The sequence below is a fragment of the Silurus aristotelis genome (genome assembly GCF_946808225.1).
Source record: "Silurus aristotelis genome assembly, chromosome: 3".
In the NCBI taxonomy this organism is placed as follows: domain Eukaryota; kingdom Metazoa; phylum Chordata; class Actinopteri; order Siluriformes; family Siluridae; genus Silurus; species Silurus aristotelis.
Genome location: NC_139576.1, coordinates 94,639 through 113,395, shown reverse-complemented (window position 1 = coordinate 113,395; position 18,757 = coordinate 94,639). Strand labels below are relative to the sequence as shown.

The following is an 18,757-nucleotide window of genomic DNA, read 5'->3' as shown; positions in this document are numbered from 1 at the left end:
GTGTGTGTGTTCAGGCCCAGCGCTCCTTCTCTGTAGACTACAGTTGTGCGTGTGTGTGTGTGTGTGTGTGTGTTCAGGCCCAGCGCTCCTTCTCTGTAGACTACAGTTGTGCGTGCGTGCGTGCGTGTGTGTGTGTGTGTGTTCAGGCCCAGCGCTCCTTCTCTGTAGACTACAGTTGTGCGTGTGTGTGTGTGTGTGTGTTCAGGCCCAGCGCTCCTTCTCTGTAGACTACAGTTGTGCGTGTGTGTGTGTGTGTGTGTGTGTGTTCAGGCCCAGCGCTCCTTCTCTGTAGACTACAGTGGTAAGTGTTTCCTGAAGGATGGACGCTGTTTCCGCTACGTCTCTGGAAGTGTTCATTACTCTCGAGTTCCGCGCTGCTACTGGAGAGACAGACTGCTCAAAATGTACATGAGCGGCCTGAACTCTATTCAGGTGTAAGCAGACACACACACACATTCACACACTCACACATCCCTTCTCAACACACACAAACACACACACACAGGAACCTATGGATCATGTTTAACTCGACAGAGGGATAGAGAGTGCATTTAGTTGTATCTAATTTAATTTTGAGTAGGTTATTTAAACAGACTTTCTGAGAATTTCTACATTTTGGTTTTGCTCAGGAGACAGACACAGTCTCAATATGGTGGATCCTGACGGTCTGTCTGCTCCCTGGCCTTGGCTCTGGACAGTCACTGGCTAACTAGTGCTGTTCTGAGACTATGACCTATACTACAAAAATTAAGAGCAGCACCTTCACGAGTGGGAGGGATACCATCCTGCCCTAACAGACCGAACAGCCTTGCCCTCAAAATTGCTCCAATTATCTATGGAGCCCACATGGTTTTTGGAGCACCACTCGAATATCCAACAGTTCAGCGACAATAACCTGCTGTAGGCTTCATCACCACTCCGCATTGGGATGGGGCCAGATTATGTTACTGCATCAGACATTGCCTTTGCTAATTTACACACCTCTATAATATTACTCTAAATAACCGCTGACTGTCGAAGGCGTATATCAGTAGGTACTGTGTGAAAAAATATGCTCGAGAACCTGCGCTTTCCTAAAAACCTAAACTGAACCTGGACTGCTCTCACTCTCACTAACCCTCTTCAGACTCTGGATGTGCTCCTCTAACACTAGGATCTTCTTTATCAGAGAGCTAACTAATTCACACTTTTACAAGTAAAATGATTGCTAGTGACCGCAAAAGACTGACTGTACATTCCACACACTGTATTAGCTGTGTGTGTGTGTGTGTGTGTGTGTGTGTGTGTGAGAGAGAGAGAGAGAGAGAGAGAGAGAGAGAGAGAGAGAGATGTATTTATTCTGCTGTGTTGATGAACTCCTGACTGAGTGCTTAATGTTATTGCAGCTACATTCCCTGGAACTTTCATGAGCCGGAGCAGGGTGTGTACAGCTTTGAGGGAGAACGAGATGTAGAACATTTCCTCCATCTAGCTAATGAAACGGGTTTGCTGGTGATCCTGAGGCCCGGGCCCTACATCTGCGCTGAGTGGGAGATGGTGAGAGTTCTCTCACACATCAACACCGTAGATCTTTATAAAACACTACTGTGTCTAGCTGTGCACACTACACTAGGATACGAATGTGTATGTGTGTGTGTGTGTGTGTGTGTGTGTGTGTGCACGCTTGTGTGTGAAAGACACATTCTTACTAAGAGATTTAGCTTAATGCTAACTTAACTCTAAACTGTGTTGTCATAGAACACACCACCCACATGCTAATTAGCAGTTAGAATATGAGTTCTATACAAATCAGCAAAATCACTTAAGTCCTGACGCAAAACTCGACTTGTATTTATATATGATGTAAACATGCTGAGTATGTGCTGTGCTGTGCTGTGCTGTGTGTGTGTGTGTGTGTGTGTGTGTGTGTTTACAGGGAGGCCTGCCTGCATGGCTCCTCCACAACCCTAACATTATCCTGCGTTCAGCAGATTCAGGTACATCTTCACGTCCTGACCTTTACATAACCCAATTACATTTTTATCCTGCTGACTCTTTCTCTGTGTGTGTGTGTGTGTGTGTTTTTGTGTGTGTGTGTGTGTGTGTGTGTGTGTGTGTGTGTGTGTGTGTGTGTGTAGAGTACATGAAGGCTGTAGGTGATTGGTTGGCAGTGCTGCTCAGTAAGATGCGCCCCTGGCTCTATCAGAACGGAGGGAACATCATCAGTGTGCAGGTACGACATGTAAATCACTGCATCGCTAATTAAAGTGTAAGTAAACACGGTAAAGTGACCTGTCAAGGTATTAAACACCCTGTCTGTCCTGTATAAAGGAGTTTGTTGTTCCAGGAGTTTGTTGTACCTCAGGGCAGTATTTATCGCTAATCCTTTTTAGTTTTAAAATGTACAGCATTGCAAAAGCCATTGGTTCTGATGTTCACTGTAGTTTATATGCAAAATATCTGTATTCGCTACAGAAGCAATACATGAATACTATTTAGCTAAAAATCCAACTAAGGATAAACTAAATACAATCTGTCAATGCAGCATCATTTTATGTTCTCACAAAAAAAAAAAACTGAGCACATGAGCACATTTCTCCAGCCTTGGAGTCACTGCATCGGCTCCCTGTAAGATTCCAGATTGATTTTTAAATTCCTATACTGACATTTAAGGCCTCATTACTGTCATAACTGTCTACACTTCAACTCCGCTCCTCTGATTCTGGTCTCCTACACGTTTACGCTCTGTGGGTGATCAGGCTTTTTCCTCACACTCCCCCCCCCCCCCCCCCCACTGAGATTCGACTGGCACTAGTATTTATTTATTTTCTGATTTGTGATGTTACTACTACTGAATACTATTTTTTTTTTCTTAATATTTTATGCTTGGAAAGCGCTTTAAGATGTTACTTTTAAAGGCGCTCTATAAAATAAAGATTATTGCTATTCATTGCATAATGAGAAAGAGTTCTTTATAAATGGAATCCGTATTAAAGTTGTGACAGAGACCAGGTTTCTTGGCATCAACAAAATTTGTTTATTCCTCAGATCAAATCACATAAAAATAAATGTTTTCAACCATAAATGTTTTAAAGGTTCTGTTCAAAACCATATGTTTAGCAGACAGTATAACTAATTCATTAATTTGTACATTGTTGGACTATTGAAGTATCATTTATGAATAAGCCAGAAAATCATATACTGTATACGTCTTTTGGATTGTGGATTTGGATTGTGTACTGCCAAGGCATGCGACTGACTTTTGAAGCCTAGAGAAGAACATCAGCAGTTCAAAGTCTATATGTATAAGCCATTAAACCTCCTTGGAAATTAGACGACTAAAGTTTTCTCTACAACACACAATTAGAATTAAAGGAATTCCAGCCTATTCAGAATTTTCTTTCAAGTCAGCATTCAATAATATAGGCAAGAAAGCCAAGTTACATCTGTCCTGTTGGCCTACACATCAGAACCCATCTGGAGAATCTGAACGTGGATTTGAACATTTTGGAAAATTTTGGACACTTTCTGCAAAATTCCTCTTTGCAATATCTAAAAGCCAAAAAATAAATAGCAAGACATAAAAATAATAATAATAATAATAAATGAATAATAATAATAATAATTTAATCAAATGATCATCTCGGGGGTAAAAAGAAACGTTAGTACGTTTTCCCCCTGGACACTCGGGAATCTCTGGTAATGAACAAGCAGACAGTTCCACCAAAAAGAGTTGTCTCCAGAGCCAGTGAAGTTCTTTATACCTTTTTTTTTTTTTTTAGCTCTGAGACCATCAATACATGCACCAAATATAAATGCTAATTGGAACAGTGCTTAAACAGTAAACTACATGAAATATATCTTGATGTTGGGGAAAAAACACATTTTTCATTTGAACAATTGCTGGAGTTATTTCCACATGATGCTGCATAAAATACTGAAAACTAACACATACATGTTAATTATCTGGAGAAAATTTCCCAAAATGTTCGTCCTGTTAGAATCCAATGTCCATTAAACATTTTGTTGGAAGTTCCACCCCTTTGAGAAACTTCTTTTATTCCGTTGATGCTTTTGAAAAGGTTTTTATTTATCAAAATACTGTAATCAAATTTTAGGAAGAAATTAATCTTAAACATCTTATTTATATTTGGATAAAAAACATAGCTATATTGGTGTGTGTGTGTGTGTGTGTGTGTGTGTGTGTGTGCACAGGTGGAAAATGAGTATGGCAGTTACTTTGCGTGTGATCATAACTACATGCGAGCTCTTCGGTTGTTGTTCCGGAACTTTCTCGGAGACGATGTGGTTCTGTTCACCACTGACGGGAACACAGACAAGGAGCTGGTCTGTGGGAGCCTGCAAGGGCTGTATGCTACAATCGACTTCGGCACTGGTGTGTGTGTGTGTGTGTGTGTGTGTTGTGTGTGTGTGTTGTGTGTATAAATATATATAAATTGATAATTTTTTTTCTGTTTCTTTATCAGACACTAATGTCACTGATGCGTTTCTTCGCCAACGTAGATTTGAGCCCAAAGGCCCTTTGGTAAGGTCATATTTACAACACACACACACACACACACACACACACACACACACACACACACACACACACACACACACACACTGTGCTGGTCGACAGGAGGTTATGTTGTATCCAGCAGGAGTGTGAAGTGGTTTGTGTTGGTGGTGGTAGTAAAGGTGTGTTAATTGTAGGTACTGATCGACCTGTGTGGGTGTGTGTGTGTGTGTGTGTGTTTATTTCAGGTGAACTCTGAGTTTTACACAGGTTGGCTAGATCACTGGGGAGAGAAGCACGCCTCTGTCAGCGCACAGAGTGTCAGTAAGATGTTGAGAGAGATGATGACCAGAGGCGCTAACGTTAACATGTACGCTTTAGGTTTAAACTCTTCTTCATCTTTGTTTTAACACACAGAATCGTCTACATGCTAACCAGGTAACTAACCCTACTACTCTGATGCACTCCACCCTGACACACCCTGTTACACTTCACCCTGTTACACTCTGATACACGCCACCCTGACATACCCTCTTACACTCCACCCTGTTACACTCTGATACACGCCACCCTGACATACCCTCTTACACTCCACCCTGTTACACTCTGATACACGCCACCCTGACATACCCTGTTACACTTTACCCTGTTACACTCTGATACACGCCACCCTGACATACCCTCTTACACTCCACCCTGTTACACTCTGATACACGCCACCCTGACATACCCTGTTACACTTTACCCTGTTACACTCTGATACACGCCACCCTGACATACCCTCTTACACTCCACCCTGTTACACTCTGATACACGCCACCCTGACATACCCTGTTACACTTTACCCTGTTACACTCTGATACACGCCACCCTGACATACCCTCTTACACTCCACCCTGTTACACTCTGATACACGCCACCCTGACATACCCTGTTACACTTTACCCTGTAACACTCTGATACACACCACCCTGGCATACCCTCTTACACTCCACCCTGTTACACTCTGATACACGCCACCCTGACATACCCTGTTACACTTTACCCTGTTACACTCTGATACACACCACCCTGGCATACCCTGTTACACTCCACCCTGTTACACTCTTATACACACCACCCTGACATACCCTTTTACACTTCAATTTGTTACACTCCACCCTGTTACACTCTGATACACTCCACCCTGACATACCCTGGTACACTCCACCCTGTTACACTTTAATACACTCCACCCTGACATTCCCTGTTACACTCCACCCTGTTACACTCTGATACACACCACCCTAACATACCCTTTTACACTCCAATTTGGTACACTCCACCCTTTTACACTCTGATACACTCCACCCTGACATACCCTGGTACACTCCACCCTGTTACACTCCACCCTGTTACACTCTGATACACTCCACCTGTTACACTCTGATTCACTCCACCCTGTTACACTCTGATATACTCCACCCTGACACACCCTGTTACACTCCACCCTGACATACCCTGGTACACTCCACCCTGTTACACTTTGATACACTCCACCCTGACATACCCTGGTACACTCCACCCTGTTACACTCCACCCTGTTACACTCTGATAAAGTCCACCTGTTACACTCTGATACACTCCACCCTGTTACACTCTGATATACTCCACCCTGACACTCCCTGTTACACTCCACCCTGACATACCCTGTTACACTCCACCCTGTTACACTCCACCCTGTTACACTCCACCCTGTTACACTCCACCCTGTTATACTCCACCCTGTTATACTCCACCCTGTTACACTCCACCCTTTTACACTCCACCCTGTTACACTCTGATACACTTCACCCTGTTACACTCCACTCTGTTCCCACCACACCACCCTCAACAAACCTGAGTGAACGTGTGAGAGTGAGGAGACGACAGCATCCAAATATCCCAGTTCACCAAACACTCCGTATCCATGATCCCTCCAGATCTGCTCCTTTACCTCACAAACACCTACTGACTAAAGACTCCACTAAATAAATGTGTTCAGCCTCGACTTGAACACTGAGACTGTGTCTGAGTCCCGAACACTGATTGGAAGGCTGTTCCATAACTGTGGGGTTTATAAGAGAAACATCTGCCCCTGCTGGAGTCTTCATTATTTGAGGTACCAACAGATAGCCAGCACCTTTTGATCTAAGTAGGCGTGGAGGATCATACTGGTACAGAAGTTCACTCAGATACTGCGGCGTGAGAGTGTTCTCTGTTTAATACCCACTGAGTTAAGACTGAGTAAATTTCAGAGTTTAATTATGAAATCTGTTTTATAAGTTTAAGCTTGAACCCTCTCTCTCTCTCTCTCTCTCTCTCTCTCTCTCTCTCTCTCTCTCTCTCTCTCTCTCATTCTCTCATTCTCTCTTTCTCCCCCTGTTTCGCTCTCTTCTCTTTCTCTGTTCAGGTACATGTTTGAAGGAGGGACAAATTTTGGTTACTGGAACGGTATGTGTCATTAAAATAATTTTCATTTCTATTACAGTGCATCCAGAGATGTATGTGAGGGTGGTGCAAGACATGTATTCGGACAGTGTGACAGCAGTGAAGTGTGCAGTAGGAATGACAGACTGGTTCAAGGTGGAGTAAGACAGAGTGTGTGAATGAGAGGGAGGGCAGTGGAGGGGTGCGGTTGCAGGGAGAAGAGGTGGAGAAGGTTGAGGAGTTTAGGTACCTGGGGTCAACAGTGCAAAGTAATGGAGAGTGTGTTAGAGAAGTAAAGAAAAGAGTGCAGGCAGGGTGGAGTGGGTGGAGAAGAGTGATAGCAGGAGTGATTAGTGATAGAAGAGTATCTGTGAGAGTGAAAGGGAAAGTTTATAGGACTGTGGTGAGACCTGAGATGTTGTATGGATTAGAGACAGTGGCATTGAGTAAAAGACAGGAGGTGGAGCTGGAGGTAGCAGAGCTGAAGATGTTGAGATGTTCGTTGGGAGTGATGACGATGGACAGGATTAGATATGAGTTTATTAGAGGGACAGCGCATGTAGGACGTTTTGGAGACAAGGTGAGGGAGGTAAGATTGAGATGGTTTGGTCATGTGCAGAGGAGGGACATGGGGTATATCAGTAGGAGAATGCTGAGGATGGAGACACCAGGAAGGAGGAAAAGAGGAAGTCCAAAAAGGAGGTTTATGGATGTGGTGAGGGAAAACATGCAGGTAGTTGGTGTGAAAGAGGCAGATGTGGAGGACAGAGGGGAATGGAGACGGATGATCTGCTGTGGAGACCCCTGATGGGAGAAGCTGAAAGAAGAAGAAGATTACAGTGCATCGAGAAAGTATTCACAGCACTTTACTTTCTCCACATTTTATGTTACAGCTTTATTCCAAAATTGATTAAATTAATTATTTTCCTCAAAATTCTTCAAACACTACCCTATAATGACAATGTGAAAGAAGTTTACAATTTTTGCAGATTTATCACAAAATAAAAAAAAGGAAAAAAATCACAGGTACTTAAGGTAAGTTGTTTCCACTGATCATCCTTGAGATGTTTCTACAACTTTATTGGAGTCCACCTGTGGTAAATTCAGTTGATTGGACATGATTTGGACATACAAACACCTGTCTATAGACGGTCTCACAGTTAACAGTGGATGTCTGAGCACAAACTAACCCGTGAAGTCCAAGGAATTGTCCGTAGATTTCTGAGAAAGAATTGTATCGAGGTACAGGTCTGGGGAAGAAGAAAGAAACATGTCTGCAGCATTGAAGATCCCAAAGAGAACAGTGGCCTCCATCATCTGTAAATGGAAGAAGTTTGGAACCACCAGGACTCTTACTAGAGCGAAATCACCCGGCCAAACTGTGTGATCGGGGGAGAAGGGCCTTAGTCAGGAAGGTGACCAAGAACGAGATGGTCACTCTGAACGAGCTCCAGCATTTCTCTGTGCAGAGGAGAACCTTCCTGAATAACAACCATATATGCAGCACTCCACCTATCAGACCTGTATGGTAAAGCCTGAAGGACTCTCAGACCATGAGAAAAAAGATTGAATGCTTTGGCCTGAATGGCAAGCGTCATCTCTGGAGGAAACCAGGCACCGCTCATCACCTGGACAATGCCATCACTACAGTGAAGCATGGTGGGGGCAGCATCATGCTGTGGGGATGGTTTTCAGCAGCAGGAACTGGAAGACTGGTCAGGAGCGAGGGAAAGATGAATGCAGCAATGTTCAGAGACATCTTTGATAAACCTTCTCCAGAGCGCTCTGGACCTCAGGTTCATCGATGACGGTCCATCTTTCAACAGGACACCTACCCTAAACGCACAGCCAAGAAAACAAAGAGGTGGCTACAGGACGACTCTGTGAATGTCCTTGAGTGGCCCAGCCAGAGCCCAGATATGAACCTTAATGAACATCTCTACAGAGATCTGAAAATGGCTGTGCACCGACGCTCTCCATCCAACCTGATGGAGCTTGAGAGGATTTTCTGAAGAATTGGAGAAACTTCCCCAAAATATGTATGCCGAGCTTGTAGCATCAAACAACAAAAAAAAAAAAACGAGACTATAATTTGTGCCAAAGTAGCTTTATCAAAGTATTGATTAAAAGCTGCGAATATTTATGTACGTGATTTTTCTCATTTTTAATTTTGAATAAATTTGCTTCTTTCACGTTGTCATTATGGGGTTTTGTTTGTAGAATTTTAAGGAAAATAAAGAATTTTATCTATTTTGGAATAAAGCTGTAACATAACAACATGTGGAAAAAGTGAAGCTCTGTGAATACTTTAATAATGCACTGTATTTATTCATCTCCTTCTCTGCTGAATGTGGCTGCAGATGATCCATGAGGGTTTACAAAATCACACATGCTCCTCTGTGCTCCTGCTGTCTCACTGAGAAGATGCAAACACTTGAAAAAAGGCACTTATAATTCACATACAATAGCTTACAACAAACCATCAGTCAGATAAGACCTGAGCCAGGAGAGAGCTGTTCCCTTTATTCCAACAATGTTCTCCAGTCTAGCAAGCAGGAGATTATGATCAATGGTGTGAAGGTCAGCTTCATTAGGGGGTTGATAACTGCAGTTTGAAGGATTTAGGTACATAACCAGTGCTGATGAAAGAGTTTATTAATTTTAAAACAGGTTCAATTACTTCAGGAATAATCTGTTTGGGATCGAGAATACAACATTTTGATGCAGAAATATGTGAATTCCTGCTCTCTCAAACATTTTAAATGCTATTTGTTATCTACATTAATACCACCTGACTTTATATTAATAGGCTGAATTTCTGTCTGATATTTTACATTCTTTTATTGAATCAAAAACTGATGTGAGTCGAGTGTGATTTGGACCCATCCTGTGTTCTTCGTGGTTTTTCATGGTTTATTTCCTGTTTAGGAGCGGATCACGATACACAATTCCGCCCTGTAGTGACGAGTTACGATTACGATGCTCCATTATCAGAAGCTGGAGATCCGACTGACAAACTGCTGGCCATTAGAGAAGTCATTAAAGATGTATAAAACTAACTGTTTATTGTCTTTGTAATTCTTCTGCTCATATTGTGTTAATGACAAAGGATTGTCAAAATTAGGTTCTAAATAATAATCTTTTAAGAAATAAAAAATATACCATATTTTTAGTTCCATGATGTTCCGGTTGGACCGATACCTCCAGCTGTACCAAAGATGGCATACGGTTTTGTGATGCTACAAAAGGTAAATGATTATTATTAATGAATACAATACAATAAAAGTAAATAAATAACAGGAATTGCTTGTATTAGATGTGTTTTCAAATATGTTTTAGATCAGTGATGTTGGTGAGCTGCTGGACATTTTATCACCTCAGGGTCCGATCACTTCTTTAAAGACACTAACATTTGAGGAGGTCAAGCATGTAAGATTTGTGTAATTATCCCATTATTTATTTGTGTGTGCACGTGTTTATTTATTATACTATATATACGTATAGATATATAGATTTGTACGGCTTTAGCACTATACAGTGAAACCCCGTTGTACGAACAGAATTCGTTCTTGAAAATTGCTCGTATGTTCGAACTGATTTTCCCCATAAGAATGAATGTAAAAGTGATTTATTCCGTTCTGAGATCTCATTCGATCGCTTATTTCTGCACCTAAAAAGTATTTGTAGCCTATTTTAATAAACAAATACACCGCAAATGACTGTAATATAAACATAATTTAACACTGACTCATGTGGTAGTGGTTGATTGCGAGTGTGAGACGCACAACACGCTCATAACCTCCTCGGTTTCCATGGTAATTCTATTTACTTTCGTTTTCACAGCACCATCACTGATTTTCTTGGGAGACATTTTTCAAGATTTCTAGTGAAATAAAAATATTTTAAAAGTTACTGTGGGAAAGCGTATGAATACGGGAGCCACTTTATTTTATTTTTTTCTGTGTCGCACGTCACAGCACGTCTCTGGCGCGCGCAAACACACACACACACACACACACACACACACACATACACACTGCCACAGTTACGTTTTTGTTGCACTGAACAATGAGAGCGACTGAGTGATACGTCATCAACTAAGCGACTGATGCGACCCTCCGCCGAAAACGGGGAACCGGCAGCGTGGGTTTGCTCGTGCCTTCAAAATTTGTTTGTGAAACGGTTAACGGGGGTTTTACTGTACAACCCTAATTTCATCCCTAAGTTGGGACACTGTTTAAATAAATAAAACTGAATACAATCATTTGCAAATCTCATAAACCCATATTTTATTTACAATAAAATAAAACATAATGTATCAAACTGGGGAAATGTACAATTTTAAGGAAAAAATAAGGTCACTTTGAATCTGATGGCTGCAACAAACGTCTGGAAAAAGTAAATGTTATTCCAATGAAACAGCCGAAGAAATATTTAGTAACTAAAGATGTTAAACCACAGCAGGTCAGTGAGATGATTGGGGAATAATAGTGTATCTTAGAGAAGCAGAGTCTCTCAGAAATAAAGATGGGCGGAGCTTCAACAATCTGTGAAAGACTCTAAAACTGTAGAACAATTTCAGTATAAAGTTCCTCTACATCAAACTGCTAAACAGTTAAACATCTCATCATTTACAGAACATATCAAAGGTTTTAAAGAATCTGGTGAAATCGCTGTGCACAAGGGACAAGGGGGAAAATCAATATTGGATGCTTGTGATTTTTGGTTCTTCATGGTTTATTTCCTGTTTAGGAGCGGATCACAATACACGATTCCGCCCTGTAGTGACAAGTTACGATTACGATGCTCCATTATCAGAAGCTTGTGATTTTTGATAAACAGCATTTAAAGCAGTTATGATTATGTCATGGAAATCACTGCATGGGCTCATTAACACCTCCAGGAATCATTGTGAACACAGTTTGCATGTCATTTACAAACGCAGGTTAGCAGAAATAATATGCATGAACATGATCCAGAAACACCACCATCCTCTCTGGGCCAAAGTTTATTTATAATCTACAGTGGAGAACTGTTCTGTGGTCAGACAAATCAATCCTAAATCATTGGAATCCTGAAGAGGAGAGGGACCATCTTGCTTATTATCAAACTTCTCTGATGTTATGGGGTTGCATTAGTCCCTATGTAATGGCAGCTTGTGCATCTGAAAAGGCTCCATCAATGCTGACATAAGCATGTGCAACATAATGCTTCCATCCATACTGTGTCTTTTACAGTGAAGGCCTTGCATATTTCAGCAAGAACATGCTAAACCACATACTGCATTTATTAAAACAGCATGGCTCTGTAGCAGAAGAGTCTGGCACCTGCCTGCAGTTTAGACTTTTCACCAACTGAAAACTTTGCTGAATCATGAAACAAAGAAATATGAGATAAAAGACCCAGGAATATTGAGCAACTGGAATCCTAGACATGATATGGGACAACATTACTCTCCCAAAACTCCAGCAACAGGACTCCTTATCTCAAAGATGTTTAAAAATTGTAGCTGAAAGAAGACATGATGCTACACAGTGGAAAACATGTCCCTGTCCCAACTTTTTTTGAGATGTGCTGCAACCATTAAATTAAAAATGACCTTATTTTTTCCCTAAAATTTGTACATTTCCTCAGTTTTAACATTTGGTTCTCTATTTTCTATTGTGAATAAAATATAGGGTTAAGTGATTTGCATTCTGTTTAATTTACATTTAACGCAGCATCACAACTTGTTTAAAACTAGGATCGTAATTCCAGCAGTTCTTGAGTATACACTGCTTGTTATTCAGTGATGTCACAATGAGCTGTGGTTCCTTTGTGACTTTTGTTTGAGTTATTGCTGTATATTAATCATTAACAGTGATCTTTCACTTGTGATTTATTTTATAAATAAATAATTGTAATTTCTGTTAATGGAGTGTTAAATAGATCACACATAATGTACATGTAGAATGTTAGTGTGTAGATGAAGTATATTACAGTAATATGCTGTAATTTCAGTATTATGGATATGTTCTGTATCGGACACGACTGCCACGGAACCTTCCAGATCAAACACCACTGATCTCTCCACTGAACGGCATCCACGACCGCGCCTACGTCTCTGTCAACGGGGTGAGTGTGTTTGTCTGTGTGTGTGTGTGTGTGTGTGTGTGTGTGTGTGTAATTTAATGTAATGCAATGTAATTTTTCTAAACTCACAGCAGTCATCACTTGTAACAGACTGTACATCGTTTACAAAACTGCACTGTTAACATCTTTACATCAAAACCTCGTACTTACAGAATCACTGTTTAAACCTGTAAAAATACCATAGGAATGTTTTAGATTTCACACACACACGCACGCACGCACGCACGCACGCACGCACACACACACACAGGAATCATAAAAAATCTGAATAGAAATGCAATAGTCAGATCACAACAGTGTTTCTTACAAAAATAAAGAAGAGTCTCCTGCTGCAGTGTTTCTCTACCGGTGTTCTGTAAAACACTTCCCTGTCCAATGTTCTCATCTTCTCATTCTTACCCAAACATCTCCAGGCCAGCATCTGGTCTGCTGTGAGGTCACTGTATGCATGGCTAAGTAGAAGGTGGGTGGAGAAGGTGAAATGAGATGTTATTCCACACACTGACTCTATATCAGCTCTACAGATTTATGTTGCTCATCCAGGAATGTTATGAGGAGAGATGCATTACAAGATGAGGTCTGAGTACCATCACAACATCTGATATAGCTGTACACATGGTACTCCACTCAGAAGGCATGCCTCTGACCACCACAGCTACCTTATCTTCCTCTTCTCACTACTGGACTTCCACTGTGACCTGGATCACATGCTGCCTGTGTGCCATCACTTGAAACAACACTCTATAAACTCGTACCCAAGAACCTTTATTTGTCACTTATACATCACAGCTCAGTGAAATTCTTTTCTCCCAGTTTGTTCAGAAGCTGGGGTAAGAGCGCAGGGTCAGCATGATACAGTGACTTTGGAGCACAGAGGGTTAAGGGTCTTGCTCAAGGGCCCAAGAGTGGCAGCTTGGCGAAACTGGGCCTGAACCCTCAACCTTTCAATTTGTAACCTTAACCACTGAGCTCCCACTTCCCACATCTGTTCACATCCCACACTGTGAATATCAGACCTGAACAAATAGGGAAAGTGGAACACTGACCATAGACACTTCTCCATTTGGTTGATGTTCCATGGTATCATGGTATTTCTATAGTGTAATGGATCTCATTCTCCTAAAACCTTCAAGATCTAAATACAGAATCTTGTTCATCAGTTTCTTTAAAAGTCCATATGAAGAGTAACGCAGCAGGTCCTGCTCAGTGTGAGGAAGTGAGTTTACTGTAATCAAATGAATTGAGTTTGAAGTGTTAATGTGTGTGTGTGTGTGTGTGTGTGTGTGTGTGTGTGTGTGTGTGTGTGTGTGTGTGTGTGTGTGTGTGTTGTAGGTGTATCTGGGTGTGATGGAGAGAGACATGACGCTGGTGATAAATGTGACTGGGCGTAAGGGAGATCTGTTGGACCTGTTAGTGGAGAACATGGGCAGAGTGAACTTTGGCCCCAAAATCAATGACTACAAGGTGAGAACTTTAACACGTCTTTGTGTTTGGAACACATGTTAAACGCTCAAGGTTAGATCTTAAGGTCTCTAGTCTTAAGGTCTGAGGATTCGAGATAAAGTGAAACTGGAGTGAGTGTTATTGTGTACACACTTCAAACAGGGCATTCTGGGAAATCTGATCCTGGGTAACGACGTCCTCTCTGACTGGCTGATTTTTCCGTTGGATATTGATGGAGTGATAGCGCGCGGATGGCCACAGTCAGGATGGAGGTCAGATGGGAAAGTGGAAGGAGATACTGGACCTAGTTTTTATTCTGGCACTTTAAAACCCAATGGAGTCTCCAGAGACACCTTCATCAAACTCAGCGGCTGGACCAAGGTACGTTAAATCCTCTAAACCTCACAAGCATAGAGAGACGTTAGGATGAAAACTAAAGCTTGGAGGAACATTGCAGAGATAGTTAGTGCTGCTGGTGAGTTATGTAGTGAATACATTTATCTAATAGGTGTATAAAGTTCAGTGGCGGGCAGTCAGGGTCAACCTTCTGTGCTGGTCTAAACACTATCAAAAGCACTGACCTACATTTACAAAATACATTTTAATATTTGTTCCATGAAATTGTATTGATTTCTTCCATTAGTTTCTTCTCTTCATGTCGTGGTGTTTCTCTCGGCTGCACTGCTTCAGTACGTGGATGTGGATGTTAGATTTTTTGTCCAATCAGATTTCAGTCTCTGCCATGTGAATCTATTCTCCCCAGAACCTTCAGAATCAGTACTGCTGGACTTTAACCATCGAGAATATTACCAACAGCTCTGTTTCTTTATCCAATCAGATTTCAGATTCTTCTCACAGAGCAGATCACTGACACGTTCATACATCTGAGTTAGACTTTTTTATACCTACGGAGGAAGAGAAATTAATTTGGTCTCAGACACTTAAAAATCCATTGTGAAAAAAAGCCTAGACATAGTGAGGAGGTCACCAACCCTGAAGCTCGCTAGCGTGTCTCAGCCCGGGAAAGGGTTTGATCTCCACTTCCAGACCAGTGAATACGAGCGGTACCACTGGAGTACAGCCTCTGGGGGGCGCTGCACATTATGAGTCTGTATCTCTGGAGAGTAGGTTGTGTTTTATTTACATTTTAATGTTTTTGTCATGTTATTAGACAAATATTGATTGTGAACTGCTCCAGATGTTGTAGGTGCACAGTTGTGGTTGTAGTGTGGAGGTTTGGAGTGTAACTGGGTTTGTTGTTTTAGTAAAATGGTTTTCACCTCCAGATGTGAAACGTCTCTCTGTAATGCCACGTTTTGTTTTTGTATTGTATTAATGGTTTCTATAATTGCGACGGGATCAAGTCAAGTCAAGAAGCTTTTATTGTCATTTCAACCATATCTAGCTGATGTAACACTGAGCAACCTGGTGCAAACAGTGCAAAAGACAACACAGGACAGTGCAAGACAATAAGTCTAATAAGTCCTCACTGAAGGCCCAGGTACCAAACGCACAGCCCGCCACTGATGAAGTTAATATGAGCAGGTAACAGAATGTTCACACTGAGTAAAGGGTTAGTTTGTGTTTAATTCTTTACACCAAGAAGATAAATCAAAATACAGACATTCCTGATCTGAATAAAAGACAGCATCAGTAACACTGAGGCTTCAGATCGTCTTCATTTTATTTCGTGGTTGTGTTTGTTTTCAGGGTCAGGTGTTTATTAATGGATTTAATGTGGGCCGGTTTTGGTCCCAACGTGGTCCTCAGCACACGTTGTATGTTCCTGCCTCATTAATCAGCGACTCCACAATTAACAACATCACTGTACTGGAGCTGGAGAGAGCAGCCAATCACAGACGAGTGGTGTTTACAGACCGCCCACAACTCGACAACATGGCTGTGTGACACACACACACACACACACACACACACACACACACACACACACGTAATAATAAAAGATACACACAAAAAAGTGTGTGCTGAAAGTGTCATTTTTTAAAATCATTACTCCTTTGGTCACAGAGTTGGGGGGGGGGGGGGTGAGAGAGAGAAGGATGTGGATTATTAAGTCTCCTTATTGTTGTATAAAAGGTAAAAACACTGTACAGTGTGATCAGGGTGTAAGTAGGAACAAGACTCGCTATAGCAGCAGAACTAAAAGGGAGAAGCAGAAGGAAACACAGACATGAGGATCTCTGGGATAAGAGACGACCCACCACACCACCATCAACAAACCTGAGTGAACGTGTGAGAGTGAGGAGACGACAGCATCCAAATATCCCAGTTCACCAAACACTCCATATCCATGATCCCTCCAGATCTGCTCCTTTACCTCACAAACACCTACTGACTAAAGACTCCACTAAATAAATAAATGTTTCAGCTTTGAAAAAAATGACAGAAGCTTTAAATGTGTAAATGTTACACACCTTCCTATGGAAGTTCTAAGAGGCTGTGATCTTGACATAAAAACATTGTTTCCCTGTGATCAGTAATTCGTTTTTCTGTGTATTCGGCAGAACAGCATGTTCTACAGGCAACATCGTGTAATAACAATAAAGGGCATGTGGACAAAACAACTTTAGTGTCCAGTTTTCAAAGAATTTATGTTGTGAAAACAAGAAAAATAATTATAATTTGTACCTTTCAGTGTGAAAGCCATAATTTATTTCTGATTCTTGTCATGAGCTGTATGAAGTCTGGAACCTGTGTATAATTAAAGGCTGATTCATTCACCTGCTTTAAAGCATATTTACAGTGAAACACAGGGGGATTATGGGTAAATGTCTCACACACGTTCTAACTACACATTGTGCCTCCGAAAAACACTGGATGCTTGAGACGAGTCTGACTGTGTACACAGAAGTGATTTGATCAAATGTGACGTTTATTCAACAGATTCAATAAAATTCAGAACGTGATGCTGTACATTTGTAAACTATAAATTACTAAACTAGAAAAGTATAATTATCCCTCAATACATCCAGAACTTTCGGTCATATAGATGTGCTTTTCAAGTGCGTTCTGAAAACTGTAAACAGAACAGAGTAAACTAACATTTAAATGTGTTCTGTGTGTTATGTTTATGTTAGATGTTTCCATGTGGGAAAATAAAACTTGAATTTAAAAGGTTGAACTTTTTGGCCATAATTCTAAAAGGTATTTTTGTCCCAAACAGACTTATAGGCACCATGTTAAACTTCTTTACAAAGATAAAGAGGTTCTAAGTTTAACATGGTGCCTAAAAGTTTGTTCCTTATATGTTTATCGAAGATAGATGGAAATTAAAAAGCTCCAAATACCAAGATATTTTGGCATGAAACTTTCTGTCCTCTGTCAAACTAAAAATGATGAGAATTTCACATTTACACGACAATGAACCAAATCTCACATCAACATCAACAAAGACATGGCTTCAGAAAAGGAGAATAAAAGTCCTGTGATGGTCTGGAGAGAGCCCAGACTCAATCCCATCCAAAACTTTCGAAATGACTTAAAAAGAGGCGTATACAGAAGATTCCACACAATCTGAAGCAGAGGTGTAGGAAGTAGCTGAAAATCCTACTCGAGTAAAATTATATATCCCTTTCTGCAAAATTTACTCCATTAAGTTAAAAGTCACCAATTCCAATCTGACGAGTAAAAGTGTTTGAGTATCTGATTTGAACAATACTTAAGTTTAATACTTACTTGTATTAAACGTCAGATCAAAGATGCATAAGGCCTCAACAACAAGACACACATTAGTAAAAAGACAAAAACATTGATTTGAGGTTTTATTTCCTAAAATACAAATCAAAATATAAACCTAAATACTGCATTAACCGTCAGCACAACATCCTCTTCAACACACCAGAATAAAACACAGATCAAAAAAGAAATTTGCATTTAACAAATATAAATACAGAAAGTAGAAGAACCATTTATATTTATTGGGCAAACAAAATGAAAGTAAATCATTTTAGATGGAAGTAAAACCAAATATTCAGAGATAGAGAAGAAGCGTGTGTTGTATGAGTCTCTCACACACAGAAATGATTGCAGTGTCCTGATTGAGAAGCTCGTTCGATAAAGTTGCTTCAACTGAAGATTATCTAAGTTCAAATGTGGAATCAAGGAAACAGCACTAAGTGTAAGTGAGGCAGTGACCCACGTTTTGTAGTGAAAAAGAGTTTTTTCCAGTTTTGTTCTCGTGGTATGTGTTGGCTGTTAGAAGGTTGCAGTAACATA

The 18,757-nt window shown here is 40.9% G+C and overlaps 1 protein-coding gene across 1 annotated transcript; it reads left to right on the top strand.

Moving 5' to 3' along the window:
- Window positions 1-255: 255 nt before the first annotated feature.
- Window positions 256-17,594, top strand: glb1l (galactosidase, beta 1-like). The gene is made up of 15 exons (XM_083536085.1): window positions 256-434; window positions 1,386-1,536; window positions 1,916-1,976; window positions 2,118-2,212; window positions 4,195-4,375; window positions 4,467-4,525; window positions 4,747-4,868; window positions 6,930-6,970; window positions 9,875-9,993; window positions 10,120-10,194; window positions 10,286-10,375; window positions 12,947-13,060; window positions 14,411-14,542; window positions 14,684-14,902; window positions 16,232-17,594. The coding sequence occupies exons 1-15, from the start codon at window positions 403-405 to the stop codon at window positions 16,427-16,429; spliced, it is 1,689 nt and encodes a 562-aa protein (XP_083392211.1). The 5' UTR covers window positions 256-402; the 3' UTR covers window positions 16,430-17,594.
- The last annotated feature ends 1,163 nt before the right edge of the window (window positions 17,595-18,757 follow it).